Raw genomic sequence first — 17,824 nt, 5'->3', positions numbered from 1 at the left:
AGTGTTCACCATTCACATTTCTGGGAAGCCACAAATAAGAAACCACCTGAGCATAGATTGTAAATCAAAAAGAAAAGATATTGAGCTGTGGAGAAAATGCAGACATAAACTAAGTAGAAGATTTAAACAAGAATAATCAGCAGAGATTAAAAATATAAGGGCAGTTTGTGTAGCTGTAACTTGCACATTTGTGTTTAAGTTCTGAGTATGCAGATCTCAACTATAGTGTCGGAGTAACATGTTGTACTCGACAACTCCCGCAGTTAGGACAGAAAGTAACCAAAAGCTACTGTAAGCATGACAAACAGAGGTCTGAAAGGAGTGATCCACAGTAAAATAAGAAACGTTTTGTATTTTTACCATTCGGAAGGAAGTAACTGGCTTTCTGCTTATTTTTGGAATAATGTAATGGTTATGATTAATAAACACAAGTTCCCATTTACCTTGTTTAGTATGAAGTACTAACCAGCATGTCAAAAGGCTCTATTATTTTGGAATTTTGTTCTGTTGGTCTCTGATATGTTTTGGGACTCGTTATATCGGTGACAAATTTATTCACAGCTAAACTAATTTGTGTGTGAATTGATCTTGCTGCTGGCAGGATGTGTAAGTGTGTCTTGGTACAGTTTGGTTGCCTGTTTGCTTGCCAAGTGAAAGTATAAATCTGCCTACATCTTGAGGACTGGGTTTGCAGCTTGGCAGTCCTTTACTTAAAGGAATCTGCACTTGCATTTTTGTTTATGGGGCTGGGGGGGGGGGGGGGGTGTTCACCTGGGTTATAGGAATTTTGAGCAATAGGCCACTGGGGTAATTTTATAAAATCTCTTCTGGATTTGACAATCCTTGATCCTCAAAGATTTGGTGGCAATGTGCACAGCCTTAGTATATAACAAAACAGCTATTTGGCACAAGTTTCTCCTTGAGTCGCCTAAATCGAATCCCATTGTCTTGTTAACTTTCCCATAACAATATTTCTCTTTCTCAACAGCTTTCTAAATCACTAATGAACAAGTTAATGAACTACAGCAATAGATTCTGCCAGAAAATTTTACCTTCTCACCAATCGCTGTATTAAGAACTCCTTCCAACCTCACCCTTAATATTTCACCCTTAACCAACACCAGTTACAAAAGTCAGATTATCTAGTTGCATTTTGTGGAATCTTGCTGTGTACAAATTACTGTATTTCCTTAGATCACAAGGCTCTTCTAATTGGCTGTGATTAATTTTGCAGTATCCAAGAGTCATGAACTGGATTTTATAAATGCAAGTTCTTGTGCAAATTTAAAATCTGTTTTCTCGTTCCTGTTTTGCTGACCAGTGTAAAACGATCTGTCACTTCCTAGCCCATTGTAACCCAAACCTCAACCAGACTGCACCTTTTCAAATCTACCAGAAGCTGCCTGAACTACTTAAATCAATTTACCACGATAATCCCCTATCCCTGGTGATGTCCTGGTGAATCTAGGCTATTCTTTCCCATTGCTTTTATGTCTTTCCTCTATTAGATTGCCCTGAATAATACATGTTCACCTGCAGCCTAACTAACTTCCTTACTTGTGTGTTACCATAGAATTCTGCTGAAGTCTTTCCAGCTGAAACGTGCCTGTGCCAGTTTCTGAAAGAGCTATTCATTGAACCCCTGCCCTTTCAGCGTTCCTCTTAAATGTTTACTTTTGCAAGTACTTATCCATTTTGCTCTCGGTTTTCTATATCCACTAACATTTTGGATTTTGTGTCCTAAGAACGTTCTGTGGGGGAAAATGAGTTATCCTAACCCCGCCCTTCATCTTTCACTGATCTTGAATTCATGCCCTTTATTATTTATTTAACCATGGGATGTGGGCTTCGCTGGCTATGCCAGCATTCGCTGCCCATCCCTAATTACCCTTCAAAAGGTGGTGGTGAGCTGTCTTCTTGAACCATTTCAGTCCATTGGGGGTGTAGATACACCCACTGTGCTAATAGGGAAGGAATTCCAGGATTTTGACTCAGCGACAGGGAAGGAAAGATGATATATTTCCAGGTCAGGGTGATGAGTGGCTTGGAGGGGAACTTACAATTTACCACCAATTGATACAAATGAAGGACTCTGCTCTTTATTAGAATGAAAAACTGCATTGGTTAAAAAGCATCTTTAACTTGGCAAAAGATCCCAAGGTGCTTAATAAGAGCAAAATAAAAATGATTGTTGACAGTGAGTCACAGAAGGAGATATAAGGATAGTATGACCACAAGCTTAGTCAAAGAAGTACGTTTTAAAGAGCATCCTCAAAGAGGAGGGAGAGGAAGAGAAATAGAGAGGTTTAGAGAGGGAATTCTAGAGTTCCTCAGGGCAAAGGTAGTTGAATGCATTGGGGATACCCAAGTTGCCAAAATTGGAGGAGTGTGGAGATCTCAAAGGCTTTTGGGGCTGGAAGAGTTGTGAAGACCGGGATGGACTTGAAAATGAGGGTGAGGGTTTTAATGAAAAGGGGCTGGATTCTCCAAAAATGGAGCTATGGCCCCGCGCCAGCATACAACGCTGGTGTTTTACTCCCCAGTTTCATGCAAAAAATAAAGAACGATTCACTTACATGCAGGGGGCTAGCAAGGACCCGGGGAGCTTCACGAAGCTTTGGCTGCGGATACGGGCCCCCACACCTCCGGTTCCGAGTCCGGGCATGCGCACAGCGGCGGCCTCCAGCGGCCACGCCAAGTGCCATGGTGGACTCGGACCACGGACCATTACGAAGAAACAAGGACCCTCCCGATCGGCCCCGCGCCCCTGCATCGGACGGCCCGATCGCTGCCCTGGCCGCCCATAAGGCGCAGGCGCCGCGCAAGAGTCCCGACCGGCCAGACATGGTTAGAACCACGCCGTCGGGAAATCAGCCGGTCGGGAGCGGAGTATTGCTGGGTGGGCCTCTGGCAATGGCCCCCAGCCGGAGCGACGCCTGACGCGATTCGGTCGTGAATGTCAATTCTCCGCCCCAGTGCCAAACGCGATTTTGGCGCGGGGCTGTGGAGAATCCAGCCCAAGGTGTTGTCAAACTGGGGGCTGGTTCAGGTCAGCAAGCACAGCCATGATGGGTGAACTTAGTTTAGTGTCTTGGATGAGCTTAATTTTATGTGTTGTCGAAGGTGGGATGTCGGTCAGTCGAATCTGGAGGTAACGACGGCATTGATTAGGGTTTCAGCAGCAGCTGAACTGAGGCTAGGTTAGAGTCAAGTGATAACACAGAGGTGAAAGTATGCAGTCTTTGTGATAGATGTGCGGTCAGAAACTCAACTCTGGCTCAATACCAAATTTTTGAATGGTCTGGCTCAACTTCTGACAACAGCCAGGCATGGGATTGGAATTTTTTAACATCTGGAAGATGAAAGACATTGTTGTTGGTCCCCGTCAAATTGCTTGCTGTACCTGCATATTAAATGTGTGTTTATTGTACAAGGATACCCAAATCCTCCTGAACACCAACATTTAATTGTTTCTCATTATTTAAACATTGTTTTTCTATTCTTCTACCAAAGTGAATAACCTCATATATTGTCCTCCACTCACCTTGCCGACTCACCTAACCTATCGATATTTCTTTGCAGTGTCTTTGTGTACACCTCACAACTTTGCGTACCGGCCTCCCCGAACAGGCGCCGGAATGTGGCGACTAGGGGCTTTTCACAATAACTTCATTGAAGCCTACTTGTGACAATTAGTGATTATGATTAATGTTAACCTGGATAGATTTCACTTGGTCTCTTCACCTAAGTCATTAATATTGATTAAAATAGCTTAGGCATCAGCACTGACAAATGTGGCATCCTGAGAACAGTAATAGACTGCCAATCTGAAAACTCTGTTTTCTGTCCTTTAACCAATCCTCCATTCATGCTAATATATTATCCCAACTCCATAAACCCTTACTTTGTGCAATAGCCTTTTGTGTGGCACCTTATTGAATTCCTTTTCAAAATTTAAATATACTAAATTTGTATCCATTATTAAGGAAATAATAACAGGACATTTAGAAAGTTAAAGCGCAATCAATCAGAGTCAGCATGGTTTTATGAAGGGTAAATCGTGGTCGACTACTTTACTAGAGTTCCTCGAAGATGTAACAAGCCAAGTGGATAATGGGCATCCTGTAGATGCTGTATATCTGGACTTCAAGAAGGCATTTGATAAGGTGCCACACAAAAGGTCAATATACAAGGTAAGATCACATGGGATTAGGGATAACTTATTGACCCATGTGGCACAGTGGCTAGCACTGCCGCCTCACAGCACCAGGGACCCGGATTCAAATCCTTGGGTGTACTTTCTCCCCTTGTCTGCGTGGGTTTCCGCCGGGTGCTCCGGTTTCTTCCCAAAGTCCAAAGATGTGCAGGTTAGATAGATTGACCATGATAGAAAATTACTCCTTAGTGAGTCTGGATAAATGGGTCTTGTCCTGGTTGGCAGGATGTAACTCGTAGGGTACCACATGGTTCGGTCCTCAGGCCCCAACAATTTACAATATATATTGAGCAGTTTATGCCGATACACTCTTGAGTTTAGAAGAATGAGAGGAGAGCACGGGCAGCACAGTAGTACAAGTGGCTGTGGCTGCACAGCGCCAGGGTCCCAGGTTCGATTCCCCGCTGGGTCACTGTCTGTACAGAGTCTGCACGTTCTCCCAGTGTTCTCTGCATGGGTTTCCTCCAGTTTCCTCCCACAGTCCAAAGACGTGCAGGTTAGTTGGATTGGTCATGCTAAACTGCCCTTGGTTAGGAGGGCTCATTGGGTTACGGGGATAGGGTGGAAGTGAGGGCTTAAGTGGGTCGGTGCAGACTCGATGGGCCGAATGGCCTCCTTCTGCACTGTATATTCTATGTTCTATGAGATCTAATTGAGGTGTATATATATAAGATGATAAAAGGTATTGACTATGTAGATGTAGAGCGGATGCTTCCGCTTATAGGGCAATTTAAAATGAGAGGTCATAATTTTATGATAAGGGTAGCAGATTAAAACGGATGAGAAGAAATTGAAAAGAAGTTTATGATTTCGGCTAAAATGAGGATCAGGAGGGGAAGTTGGGTGATCGGCAATTTAGTGAGAATAGGACAAGGAGCAGTTGGTGAAGGGGGAATGAGTGAATTTAGAACATAAGAACTCGGAGCAGGAAATTCAGCCTTTTGAGCCCGCTCCGCCATTCAATATGATCATAGCTGATCAATCTCGGCCTCAACTCCACTTTCCTGCCCATTCTCTATCTCCTCCTTAAATTCACTCAATGTCCCAGCATCCACCACATTTTGGGGTAGTGAATTCCACAGATTCACGACCGTTTGAGAAGTAATTTCTTCACATCTGTTTCAAATCTGCTAAAACTGTGACCTCTCGTTCTAGATTGCCCTACAAGCGGAAGTATCCACTTTACATATACTTTGTCAATGCCTTTTATCATCTTATATACATATCTCAATTAGATGATCTCTCATTCTTCTCGAGAAAGTATCGGCCTAAACTGCTCAATCTCGCTCCATAATAATCTAGCGAATCTCCTCTAAAGTGCTTCTAATGCAACTACATCCCTCCTCAAATAAGGGAACCACACCTGTACACAGTACTCCAGGTGCAGTCTCACCAATGCCTTGTAGTAATAATAATCTTTATTAGTATCACAAGTAGGCTTACATTAACACTGCAATAAAGTTACTGTGACAATCCCCTCGTCGCCACACTACAGCCCCTGTTTGGGTACACAGAAGGAGAATTCAGAATGTCCAATTCACCTAACAGCACGTCTTTCAGGACTTGTGGTAGTAAACCGGAGCACCCGGAGGAAACCCACCCAGACATGGGGAAAACGTGCAGATTTCGCACAAATAGTGACCCAAGCCGGGAATCGAACCCAGGCCCTGTGCTGTGAAACAACAGTGCTAACCACTGTGCTACCGTGCCACCCTACACAGTTGCAGCAATACTTCCCTACTTTTATACTCTATTCCTTTAGCTATCAAAGCCAAAATTCCATTTGCCTTCCTTATTATGTGCTGTACCTGCATAACTAGTTTTCTGCAATTCATGCACGAGGACACCCAGTTCCCTCTGCACTGAAGCACTTTGAAGTTTCTCTCCATTTAGATAATAAGCTCCCTTTCCATTTTCCAACCAAGTGCTTGATCTTTGATGATTCTGACTTTGTGACCCACAAACCTCATCCTGCATCGGGACGAGGTCCTGGGAGTTTGGAAATTGTTACTCTGTCACTTCCTTCTGAGCTGCTATGTTGGCAATTACAATGCTGGTAATTTCACCGTCTAATTGGTGAATTGTTTCTCCACCAAGCAGTATTGTGAAGTATTCTTTCATTGATTTATGTTCCCTCAAATTGATTACTGGAGTGAGAGAAAGTTGGACAGGTTTGAGGCTGTATCCATTGGAATTTAGAAGAATGAGAGGTGACCGTATTGAAACATACAAGATCCTAAGGGGGATTGACAGGGTGGATGCAGAAAGGATGTTTCCCTTTGTGAGAGAGAGACGTGAACTAGGGAACAGTTTAAAATCAAGGGCTTACCATTTAAGATGGGAATGAGGAGAATGTTTTCTCTAAGCAGTTACAGGTCTGTGGATCTCTCTCTTCCCAGACAGTGATGGAGGCTGGGTCATAGAATATTTTTATGGCTGAATTAGTTAGATTTTTAATTGACAAGGGAATCAAAGCATATAGGGGTAGGAAGGTAAGTGGAGTTGAGGCCACAACCAGATCATCCATGATTTTATCAAATGGCGGAGCAGGTACAAAGGGCCAAATGAACGATTCCTGCTTCTAAGTCCTCTGTTCCATTGAAACATTATTTATATGATTTATTGCAGGTTGCTGGGAACAATTCAAACAGCCTTTCAAAAGGCACCAATCAACTGAGTTTACTATTAGTTACAGCCATGAAAAGGAAGTCTTGCAGAAACTTGATGTCGTCAGAAGTGATTCATCAGGTAAAAGAAAGTTTTGAAAATTCACACATCCTGCGAATTATTAAATGCTTAAGCTTGTAACAGATTTAAAAGAAGCTACCTTGAGAAGCTGTGACAGAACAATTGTGATGTTACCACTCATCATCTATAAAATATTATTTTTTAATTAGAAGTGATATTGCACATCTACCACTTGCATATTTTAGATGTGGTCACAGTCTCTTTGAAGTTTGATAATTTCTTACTCGCAAGAACCTAGGAAATCTAATTCTGCATCAAGAATTTGTGTACTTCTTACCGCATGTTCCTGAAACTTGAGAGTGATCCCAATATTTCTTTTATGATTTTGGCATGGCAATTATTTACACAATGTACTGAATTCTTTCCCTGGAAAGTCCCATCAAATAACCATTAAAACAGCTCTAAAATCTATTTGGGGATTGTCTTACAATGTGAGGTAATGACGGAAGATTAAAGCTATAACTGACATGTTTCATCTGTCCTTTATTTTGAAGATTACCAGCCGTCTGTAATGGTTGGAACAGTAAGAGTGGCAAGAAAGGGCTCTACCTTTAAACCAATAGACACAGAAGATGACGATGGAACTGTTCCAACGGATTCCCTGAGCCATTACGTCGTCCCGCTTGTTCAAAACCAACACGAATACGCGGAACCTTTAACTAATCAGGAACCAGTATATGCAACCCCAATCGTTGAAAAAGTGCAGCACCTGAGTTATTCTACAAGAAAGAAACCAAGTACAAAAGAAACTTTTGTAGCAGTGACCTGTTTAACAAAAATACCTTTGTCTTCTCAAGTGTCTAGTTCTCACATTGAACACATTCCGAATAGTAATGGACTACACCCAAGTCGTGTATTTTATCAAATACCACAAGGTATTACTTACAGTTCAAAGAATGGCAAGGCAGAATATGATCAGCCAGTCAGTAACAGCACTTTGATTGTTGGCGGATTTTGTGGTAATTGAGTTTTTTTGCCTTTGTCGATGAAACGATTCTGGCATCCAAAAAAACCCCTAAAGCTGTGAACAGATAATTCAAGACTTTGCTCATCATCACGGAATAAGAATGAACCAAAGTGGAGTATTTGGGTAAAATGTGGTAGTTGCATGCCATCACCAAACTATTGCAAGACTGAAATTTTAATTTCTGGCATTGTGTAAACTTAACATAAAGACTGGTTAACTGGCAAATGTTACAAAAAAAGTGTACACAGTTGCACACATGTATGTTCCATGCCTTATTTGGCATAAATATGCTGCTTAAAACACTGTGCAATTTGATATGTGAGATGCTCTTAAAGTGGAGATTGGTTACATGCTTTTGCTTATTCAGAATAGTAGATTTAAATGTGGATTTTTGTTTTTTTTTGCAATTCGCACCAGTGCATTACAAGAACTTTAAGAAATGGAAATAGTTCGAAATTTTTAATTATCCTTTGCTGTTAAAGGGTGAAATATTACTATGTAAAACCTATGTTTCATAAGAGATTTCTTTTTCAATTTTACTCATCATTGGTAAATAGAAAGAAAGAGTTTTGAAGTTTGCTTTGTTCTCGTAACGTATGCGCTAATATAGATTGGTGTCACAATTGATTGTTGGTTCATTAGATTACCTATGGAAGTTAGCAGTTTGTAAACATGCAGAAAGTATTCAGTTTGCTATTCTCTTGGCTGTTAATTACTTATTTAATAGTTAAATACCAACTACTGTGTACAGTATTCTTACTGCAGTGTTTAAATCTGACCAATTTAATTTCCCTGAAAGTAACAGCTGTTTTCAAAAGAACCGACAAATGTGAAGTTTAGTTTAGCTTCAAATTCAACACAGTCTATCTTTGCTAAACTTTGATTTTAAATGGTCATTCACTAGTGTGATGTTATTCTGTAACAGTGCTAAGGCTGCTGAAAAACATGTTTATAACTATGATATTAACTAGAGGTATTTCATTTCTTTAAAAAGTCGGAGAACAATATTTTGTGTTCATTAGTCTTCATTTCAGTTTTAAAAATGTTTTCCCATCCTGTCGATCTGCCAAGTCCTGCAAAAGTAATGTCCCATCATTGCAACTCAATGCAACTTTCCCCAAAGTCGCTGTTTTCCTCAGTATGTTAAAAGGCTAATTGGTTTTGGAACATTCCAAATGGACCTGCCCTATTCACATACTTTTCAATATTTTGGTTCTACGGGCAGCATGGTAGCCTTGTGGATAGCACAATTGCTTCACAGCTCCAGGGTCACAGGTTCGATTCCGGCTTGGGTCACTGTCTGTGCGGAGTCTGCACATCCTCCCCGTGTGTGCGTGGGTTTCCTCCGGGTGCTCCGGTTTCCTCCCACAGTCCAAAGATGTGCGGGTTAGGTGGATTGGCCATGATAAATTGCCCTTTGTGTCCAAAATTGCCCTTAGTGTTGGGTGGGGTTACTGGGTTGTGGGGATAGGGCGGAGGTGTTGACCTTGGGTAGGGTGCTCTTTCCAAGAGCCGGTGCAGACTCGATGGGCCGAATGGCCTCCTTCTGCACTGTTAATTCTATGATAATTCTATGATAATAGGATAATTAAGACGGTGCATACTAGTTTATTTTTCTTCTTGTCCCTCCCTCCCCTGATTGTTGAAGCTACAGTCCCAACAGATTCTTCAGTCAAGATCAGTTCACATAATAGTCAGGCTACCAGTCTAGATATATATGTAAATATATATTTAAATTTTGTTTCTAGCACAATTTTCCTTTACAAACTGAATGCTTTTATATTGTATAATTATAAAACTCTTGTACAGTAAAAACTTTATTAATAACTGCATAACTTTGACGTTTTCTGTGACATTCCTATCAATAGAAAAAGGGTAATTCAAGACTATTCAAAATGAAGTAGGTTTTTAAGAGAAACATAAGGATCCTATTTTAATTAATATACTTGTTTTAATAACTGACAGCAACTATGAATTTTACAAGAGCATTACAGATCAAATTTAGTTGAATTCAGCAAAGGACTACGCTATTTAAATGACACTGGGATAAAGTTCCACGAGAGGCAAATGGCATCTATTACTTTTCCCAGACTATATGAACGTAGATCATAAGTGTTTTCAGGCAGTTCAACTGGTGTTTTGGAGGAGACACGAGAGGAGAGGTTGATAGAGGGGGGGGGGGGGGGGGGGGGGGGGGAGGGGGGCGGGGGGATGCTGGAGCTGAGGGTGGATAGGTTGTTGGTGGATCGGAGCTTCTGTGAAAAGATAGGGAAGGTGATTGAGGAGTATCTGGGGTTCAACTGTCCTCCAAACCCGTTCCAGCTTCGGGCAGGCACAAAACAAATGTACGTGGTTCGCAGGGCCCCTCCCACATCGCTTATGGACATCCTACACCCCCTCGAAACAGCCTGCTCACCCGAGAGTTTGTAAGGTGCACCCTGTACACAACCTTCAGCTGTATCAGCCCCAGCCTCGCACACAACGTTGAGGTGTTTACCATCCGCAGCACCTCATACCACAATCTCTCCCCCAGAGGCGCCCAAGCTCTTTCTCCCACTTAGCCTTAACTCCCTCCACGATCACCCTATCCTCCAAGTGCCTGCTGTAAATCGCCAAGACGATACTCCCCTCCAACTCTTTCCCGCCCCCCCCCCCCCCCACTGACTCCAACTCCGTTCCACACTGACAGCACCACCTCCAACAACGAAGAGGCAGTGCGATCAGGAAGGTCGGGAAGACCTTCCTTGCAAAGTCCCGTACCTGCATGTACCTGAAACTTTCACCCCACACTTCTCGCTCAGCTCCTCCAAGCTCGCAAACCGCCCTCCCAGAAACCGTATCTTCACCTCCTTAATCCTTTATCTCTTTCCATCCCCGGAACCTCACAACCATCCTCCCCGACTCAAACCCATGATTCCCCCAATCGGCAGCCCCCCGCCCCCAACCCCTGTCTAAAATGCTGCCTAAACTGCCTCCAGAATTTCAGTGTGGCCACCACCACGTCACACCAAGTACTTCCCTCGGGCCATCGGGAGCGGCGCCATTGCCAATGTCCATAACCTGACTCCCTACATGAGCCCGCCTCCAACTCCCCCACAAAGACTATTCCATCTCTAAACCTTCTCCGCAATAGCCGCCCACCAAATAATAATACATCAAATGCGGGAGGTCTAACCACCTCCCCGCATGCCAGCCCTCAGTATAACCTTCCTTATCCTCGCCACCTTCCCCACCCAGACAACCAAAGAGATCAGCCTGTCCACCCCTCTGAAAAATGCCTTGAGCAAAAAGACCAGCGAGCACTGAAACAAAAACAAGATCTGGACAGGTTGGGCGAGTGGGCAAACCAATGGCAGATGCAGTATAATTTGGATAAGTGTGAGGTTATTCATTTTGGAAGCAAAAACAGGAAGGCAGATTACAACTGAATGGTCGTAAATTGGGAGAGGGGAGTGTGCAGCGGGACCTGGGTGTCCTTGTGCACCATTCACTGAAGGTAAGCATGCAGGTGCAGCAGGCGGTAAAGAAGGATAATGGTATGTTAGCCTTCATTGCAAGAGGTTTAGAGTATAGAAGCAGGGATGTGTTGCTGCAATTGTACAGTGCCTTGGTGAGGCCACATTTGGAGTATTGTGTGCAGTTTTGATCTCCTTCTCTGAGGAAGGATGTTCTTGCTCTCGAGGGAGTGCAGCAAAGGTTTACCAGACTGATTCCAGGGATGGCGGGACTGTCATTATGAGGAGAGATTGACTAGGTTGGGATTGTTCTCGCTGGAGTTCAGAAGAATGAGGGGGGATCTCATAGAGACTTATAAAATTCTAACAGGACTAGACAGGGTAGATGCAGGGAAGATGTTACCAATGATAGGTGTGTCCAGAACCAGGGGTCACAGCCTGAGGATTCAAGGTGAACCATTTTGGACAGAGATATGGAGACATTTCTTCACACAAAGAGTGGTGAGCCTGTGGAATTCATTACCACAGGAAGTAGATGATTCTAAAACTTTGAATATATTCAAGAGGCGGCTGGATATAGCACTTGGGGAAAATGGGATCAAAGGCTATGGGGAGAAAGCAGGAGTAGGCTATTGAATTGGATGATCAGCCATGTTCATGATGAATGGCGGAGCAGGCTCGAAGGGCCATATGCCTCCTCCTGCTCCTATCTTCTATGTATCTATATACGGTAAAGGATTCATCTTTACTGCCTGTTCCCGGCCCACCAAGAATAGAGGAAGATGGTCCCACCTCAACAGGTCAGCCTTCGCCCTCCCCACCAAACTAGTGAAATTGAACTTCTGGAGACCTACCCAGTCCTGGACCATCTGCACTCCCAGATACCTAAAGTGAGATGCTGCCAAACAAAATACTAGCGCCAACCTCCCACGCCAGGAGAGGAGACCACAGAGTACTCACTTTTCCCTGAATTCAATTTAGACCCTGAAAACATTCCAAATTTCTGAAGCAAACCAATTATGTCACCACCAAAGAGCTCGGCTTCGAAATATACAACAGGTCATCCACATACAAGGACACCCTATGCTCTACCCGCCCTTCATTAGCGCCTTTCACAACCCCGAGCTCATCAGTGCATTGGCCAAGGGCTCTATAGCCAATGCAAACAGAAGGGGGACATGGACATCCTTGCCCCTTTCCCCAATGCAATGCAAAATACCCTGCAATCATATTACTCATGCGCATGCTTGCCATCAGCTCCTTGTACCTCAGCTGCACCCACGACACAAACTTTGGCCCAATCCCAAATTTCTCCAACATCGCCATCAAATAACTCCACTCCACCCGATCAAACGCTTTCCGGGGCTGGTTTAGCACAGTGGGCTAAATAGCTAGCTTGTAATGCAGAACAATGCCAGCAGCGTGGGTTCAATTCCCATACCGGCCTCCCCGAACAGGCGCCGGAATGTGGCAACTAGGGGCTTTTCACAGTAACTTCATTGAAGCCTACTTGTGACAATAAGCGATTATTATTATTTCTCCGCATCTAACCCCACCACCACCTCCCTCTGCTGGAAAAAGCATCACATTCAACAGCCTCCTCACATTCGAGGACAGCGGTCTGCCCTTTACGAACCCCATATGATCCTCCCCAATCACCTTCGGAAGGAATCCCTCCAACCTTAACGCCAGCACCATTGCCAATATCTTGGCATCCACATTCAACAGAGATATGGGCCTGAATGACGCACATTCCACAGATCCTTGTCCTTCTTAAGCAACAACAAAAAGAGGCCTGCGCCATCGTTTGCAGCTAGACCCCCCTGCCCATCGCGTCCTTGAACATTTCCACCATTAACAGTGCCAGCCTATCCTTAAACCTTTTATAAAATTCAATTGGGAACCCATCCTCCCAATCGCCACATTCACCACCTCCACCGTCGTCGGCACCTCCAGCCCTGCCTTCTCCACCTCACCCAGCCTTGAGCACTCTAACCCACCCAGGAACTCCCTCATCTCCCGCTCATCCTCTGGTGGCTCCAACTTATACAAGTCCCTATAAAACTCCTCAAGCACCTTGTTACCTTCTTAATCTGATCCAGAGCCAACTCCAACACCCCCACACACACCCTCCCCACCAACGTCTTGTCCTGCACCTGAACTATCTCCCTCTTCGTGGCCTCTCTACAGAGCTAACCTGCCACTATATGCCCTGCCTTTTCCTCGTACTCATAGACAGCCCCCCTCGTCCTTCTCAGCTGACGCATCACTTTCCCCGTGAACACCAGGTCAAACCTTGCCTGCAACTCCTTTCTCTTTGCCAGGAGGTCCAGGTTCCCCGCGTACCTGACATCCACCTCCAAAATCTCTTCTATCAAAGGTTACCATTCCTCCCTTTCCTCCCTATCCACCTTAGCCTTAAACGAGAACATCTCCTCTCTTACCACTGCCTTCAGAGCCTTCCAAGCCACTGACAGGCGAGACCTCTCCTGTGCAGTTGAACCCCAGATACTCCTCAATCACCTTCCCTATCTTGTGACAGAAGCTCCAATCCACCAACAACCTGTCCACCCTCAGCTCCAGCGCCCACCCCCTCCACTATCAACTCAGATCTGGAATGGCAGCCAGAGTTCAATGGGTCACCACATCAGCTTTTAAACTCTTCAAATGCGCAAAAACTTTCACTCTCTTCACCGGTTCTCCTAAACCCCACATCACCATTCTGACCAGGGTGTCTCCCTTTTCCCCACCCCACCCCACCCCCATCTGCCCTGAACCCAGGTAGTGCTCATCTGGCCCCGTACTTTTGTTGCCGCGACCTCCTCCCAGAATCACCCCATCCGCTACCTCTTGCAAACACCACGCCCATTATCGATCCCCTCCACACACATCCCTCCATCCCCATTCACAACCCACAGGCCCATCAAAACCTGCTCGACCAGGCTCCAATTACCCTGCCCCACCCCTCCCACCAGACTCCCGTTCACAAGCCAACCTTCGATTGCTAGCGTAGTGACCCCTGGCAGAGGCCCCCTCTTCCCCACCTCCTCCTCAATAACCTTGCCCAGGTGCCCAAAACTCATCTCCCTAAAACCAAGAAACAAAAAGGAACCATAAGGAAAAACAAGGGCACATGTTAATATATAATAAGCCCCCCCACATCTAAGAGACATAAACAAAACTCCAATCAAAGTAGGAAACACTTAATAAGAAAAACATTCCCCGTCCCCACCAACCAATGCAAATCCCAACTCTCACCTCAGTTCCAGTCCTTCAGCCTTAACAAACACCTCCGCCACCTCCACGGTCTCAAAATTAAATGTCCTTTGAGTTGAGTCACTCTCAGCTTTGCAGGTAGACCACTCCAAACCTCACTCCGCTGTCATTCAGTGCCGCCTTCACCCTTCCAAATACCGCCCGCCCGTCTTTGCTGTCAGATCTTGGTAAATGCGTATACCAACGCCTTTCCAGTACACATCTTGTCTCTGCTATGTCCAGCTCAAAACCATCTCCTTCACATGGTAGCTGGGAAGCAGATTATGTCTGCCCTTGGTTGCTCATTCACTTTAGGTTTCGGCCTGAGTGATCAATGTGCCCTGTCTAACTTGTAGCAGGAGGGTTCTTCCCCTTCCCCCGTCAACTCAAACAAACATCTTTGCAAAGTACTCGGTCGGCCTCGGAGCCCTCCATCCCCAAGGGCAGACCCACGATCCTCAGATTTTGTTGCCTTGACCTGTTCTCCAGGTCCTTCTGTGCCCTCAGCCACTCTCTGCATCTCCTCACCCATCGAGATAAACTGGTTGCTGTGCTGTGCCAGTGCCTCCTCCACCCCCTTCAACTTCTCTCCTTGCTCCCGCCCCTCGACCGACATCTTCATCACTGCCGCCTTTACCGGGGCAGTCGCCTCCTCTACCCACTCTCCCTCTGAAGCACCTCCAAAAGTTTAGTAAAAAGCCTTTCAAACTCCACCGACATTACCTCAGTCAGAGTTTCAATCATGAGGGGAGCAGCCCCACCCGACGACCCAGCCTCCGCCATCTTTCTTCCTGCGGGACTCACAACAACACTTGCCAAGGACATTCGCTCTCCATCTTCTTTCCAGAACCTTTCCTCTGGGACTTCATCATTCTCCGACCTCCTTATGACTTCCCAATTCATCCAAAAACTACCTCCGGGACCAAGCATAAATGTCCAAAATACCAGAGACCCTAGCAGGAGCCACCTAATGTGCAACCTCCACCTACATGTCGCCACCGGAAGTCCCCAGCCAACACATTGAATGAAGGGTCTTCCAAATGTCTCCAAACCGTATCAAAAATAATTTATCTGCAAGTCATTGAATGGAATAACATGCATCTATCGAGGATCTTTTGCGTCTTCAGGACTTCTCAAAGACCTCACAGCCAATAACGTACTTTTGTAACATATTCAAATATCGCAACAAAATTGCATGGGGCAACGAGATTAAAAGACGGTTAATCTGCTGTGATGCTAGTGATTGAAGTTTGGGTTGGACATCAAGGGTTGATCCAATTCTCTTTCCACCAAATGGTCTCTATTTAACATCTCATCGGACAGATAACACCATAGTCCTGCAATGAAGTGAAGCTGTCTAAAGCCTCTGTTTTAATATACAATTTTCTGATTCAGAGGTAAAATTACTACCATTGTGCCAGGTTAACGTCATTTATTCAGAGTAGACAATAGCTAAAAGTTATAAGCGTGGTATCCCTGCACCGGGTCGGAGAATCCCCGGGGAGAGGTGCGAATCCCGCCCCGCCACCAGCTTCCCTATTCTCCAGCGCCGCTTTTCGGGGGCCAGCGGTATTCGCGCCATGCCGGTCAGGGGCCGTTGACAGCGGCCCCACGTCGATACTCCGGGCTCGATGGGCCGAGTGGCCGACCGGTTTTGCCCAGTCCCGCTGGCGTGAATTACTCACCTCACACACGGTGGAACCTGGCAGGTGAGCGGGGGGAATCCGACCCGGGGGGGGGGGGGGGGGGGGGCGCCACAGTGGCTTGGCCCGCGATCAGGGCCTACCGATCGGCGGGTGGGCTGGTTCCGTGGGGGTCTTCTTTCCTCCGCGGCCGGCCCGTCGGGCTCCACCATATTGCCCAGGGCCGGCGCGGAGGAGGGAACCCCCGCGCATGCGTGGAAATATGCCGCCCGTTCCGCGCATGCGTGAACTCGCGCCGACCCTTAAGCACCATCTGGAGCTGCGGGAACCACTCTAGCCGCCTAGAAAGTGGAGAATTCCTCACTTTTGGGGCTGTTGACGCAGGAGTGATTGACGCCGGTTTTCACGCCAGAGTGGAGATATAGCCCCATTATTGGAGAATCCCACCCATATTTCGGCTGGATGCTCCGCAGCCCGACGGCGAAATCATGTTTGGCGACGGGGCGTAGAATCTAGTTTTGTGCATGAAATCGGGACCGACGCCAATTCAGCAATTCTCTACGCCCCGAAAAGCAGCATACTCGGCGTTCTCCGCGGACGCCAAAGTCGGGGGCTTTGTACAGGCAGTCCGGGTCGGGCGCACGCCTTCCAGCACTTCCGATTCAGAGGCCGTGCATGCGCATGACAGCTGCCTGCAGCAGCCACGCTGTGCTTCATGGTGGACTCAGCCCACGGACCTGGGGCGAAATTCTCCGGTATCGGCGCAACGTCCGCCAACTGACACCAAAAACGGCGCAAATCAGTCGGGCATTGCGCTGCCCCAAAGGTGCGGAATCCTCCGCATCTTGGGGGGCCGAGCCATAACGTTGAGGGGCTAGGCCCGCGCCGGACTGATTTTAGCCCCGCCAGCTGGCGGAAGTGCCCCGCCAGCTGGCGCGGAAATGACATTGCTGGGCGGCGCATGCGCGGGAGCGTTAGCGGCCGCTCACGGCACCCCGTGCATGCGCGGTGGAGGGAGTCTCTTCCGCCTCCACCATGGTGGAGACCGTGGCGAAGGCAGAAGGAAAAGAGTGCCCCACACAGCACAGGCCCTCCCGTGGATCAGTGGGCCCCGATCGCAGGCCAGGCCACCATGGGGGCACCCCCCTGGGGCCAGATCGCCCCGCGCGCCCCCCCCAGGACCCCGGAGCCCGCCGCGCCGCCTTGTCGCACTGGTAAGGTAGGTGGTTTAATCTACGTCGGCGGGACAGGCATTCTAGCTGCGGGACTTCGGCCCATCCGGGCCGAAGAATCGCTGGGGGGGGGGGGTCAACCGGTGCGGCGCGATTCCCGCCCCCGCCGAATATCCGGTGGCGGAGAATTCGGCAACCACCGAGGGCGGGATTCACGCCAGCCCCCGGCGATTCTCCGACCCAGCGGGGGGTCGGAGAATCTCGCCCGAGGTGTTGAAGAAGCAACAGCGAGAGAGAGGCAGCCAACCACAGGAAGCAGCTCAGTTAGAGATGAAGTGCTGAAGGCAAAAAGCCAGTTTGTACAGAAG

At 46.7% G+C, this 17,824-nt stretch overlaps 1 protein-coding gene across 4 annotated transcripts in view; it reads left to right on the top strand.

Annotated features, from left to right (window-relative positions):
- The window catches only part of dcbld1 (discoidin, CUB and LCCL domain containing 1), a 193,371-nt gene extending 183,611 nt beyond the window's left edge, over window positions 1–9,760 (top strand). For all 4 annotated transcript variants that reach the window (XM_072499405.1, XM_072499403.1, XM_072499402.1 and 1 more), the window contains 2 exons: window positions 6,845–6,964; window positions 7,459–9,760. In XM_072499405.1, the coding sequence (XP_072355506.1) occupies window positions 6,845–6,964; window positions 7,459–7,931 (593 nt within the window). In that variant the 3' untranslated portion in view covers window positions 7,932–9,760. The remainder of the gene's footprint in view (window positions 1–6,844; window positions 6,965–7,458) is intronic.
- Window positions 9,761–17,824: the final 8,064 nt, after the last annotated feature.

This window comes from Scyliorhinus torazame, chromosome 4 (assembly GCF_047496885.1).
Source record: "Scyliorhinus torazame isolate Kashiwa2021f chromosome 4, sScyTor2.1, whole genome shotgun sequence".
Lineage (NCBI taxonomy): Eukaryota > Metazoa > Chordata > Chondrichthyes > Carcharhiniformes > Scyliorhinidae > Scyliorhinus > Scyliorhinus torazame.
This window is presented reverse-complemented; position numbering and strand designations above follow the sequence as displayed.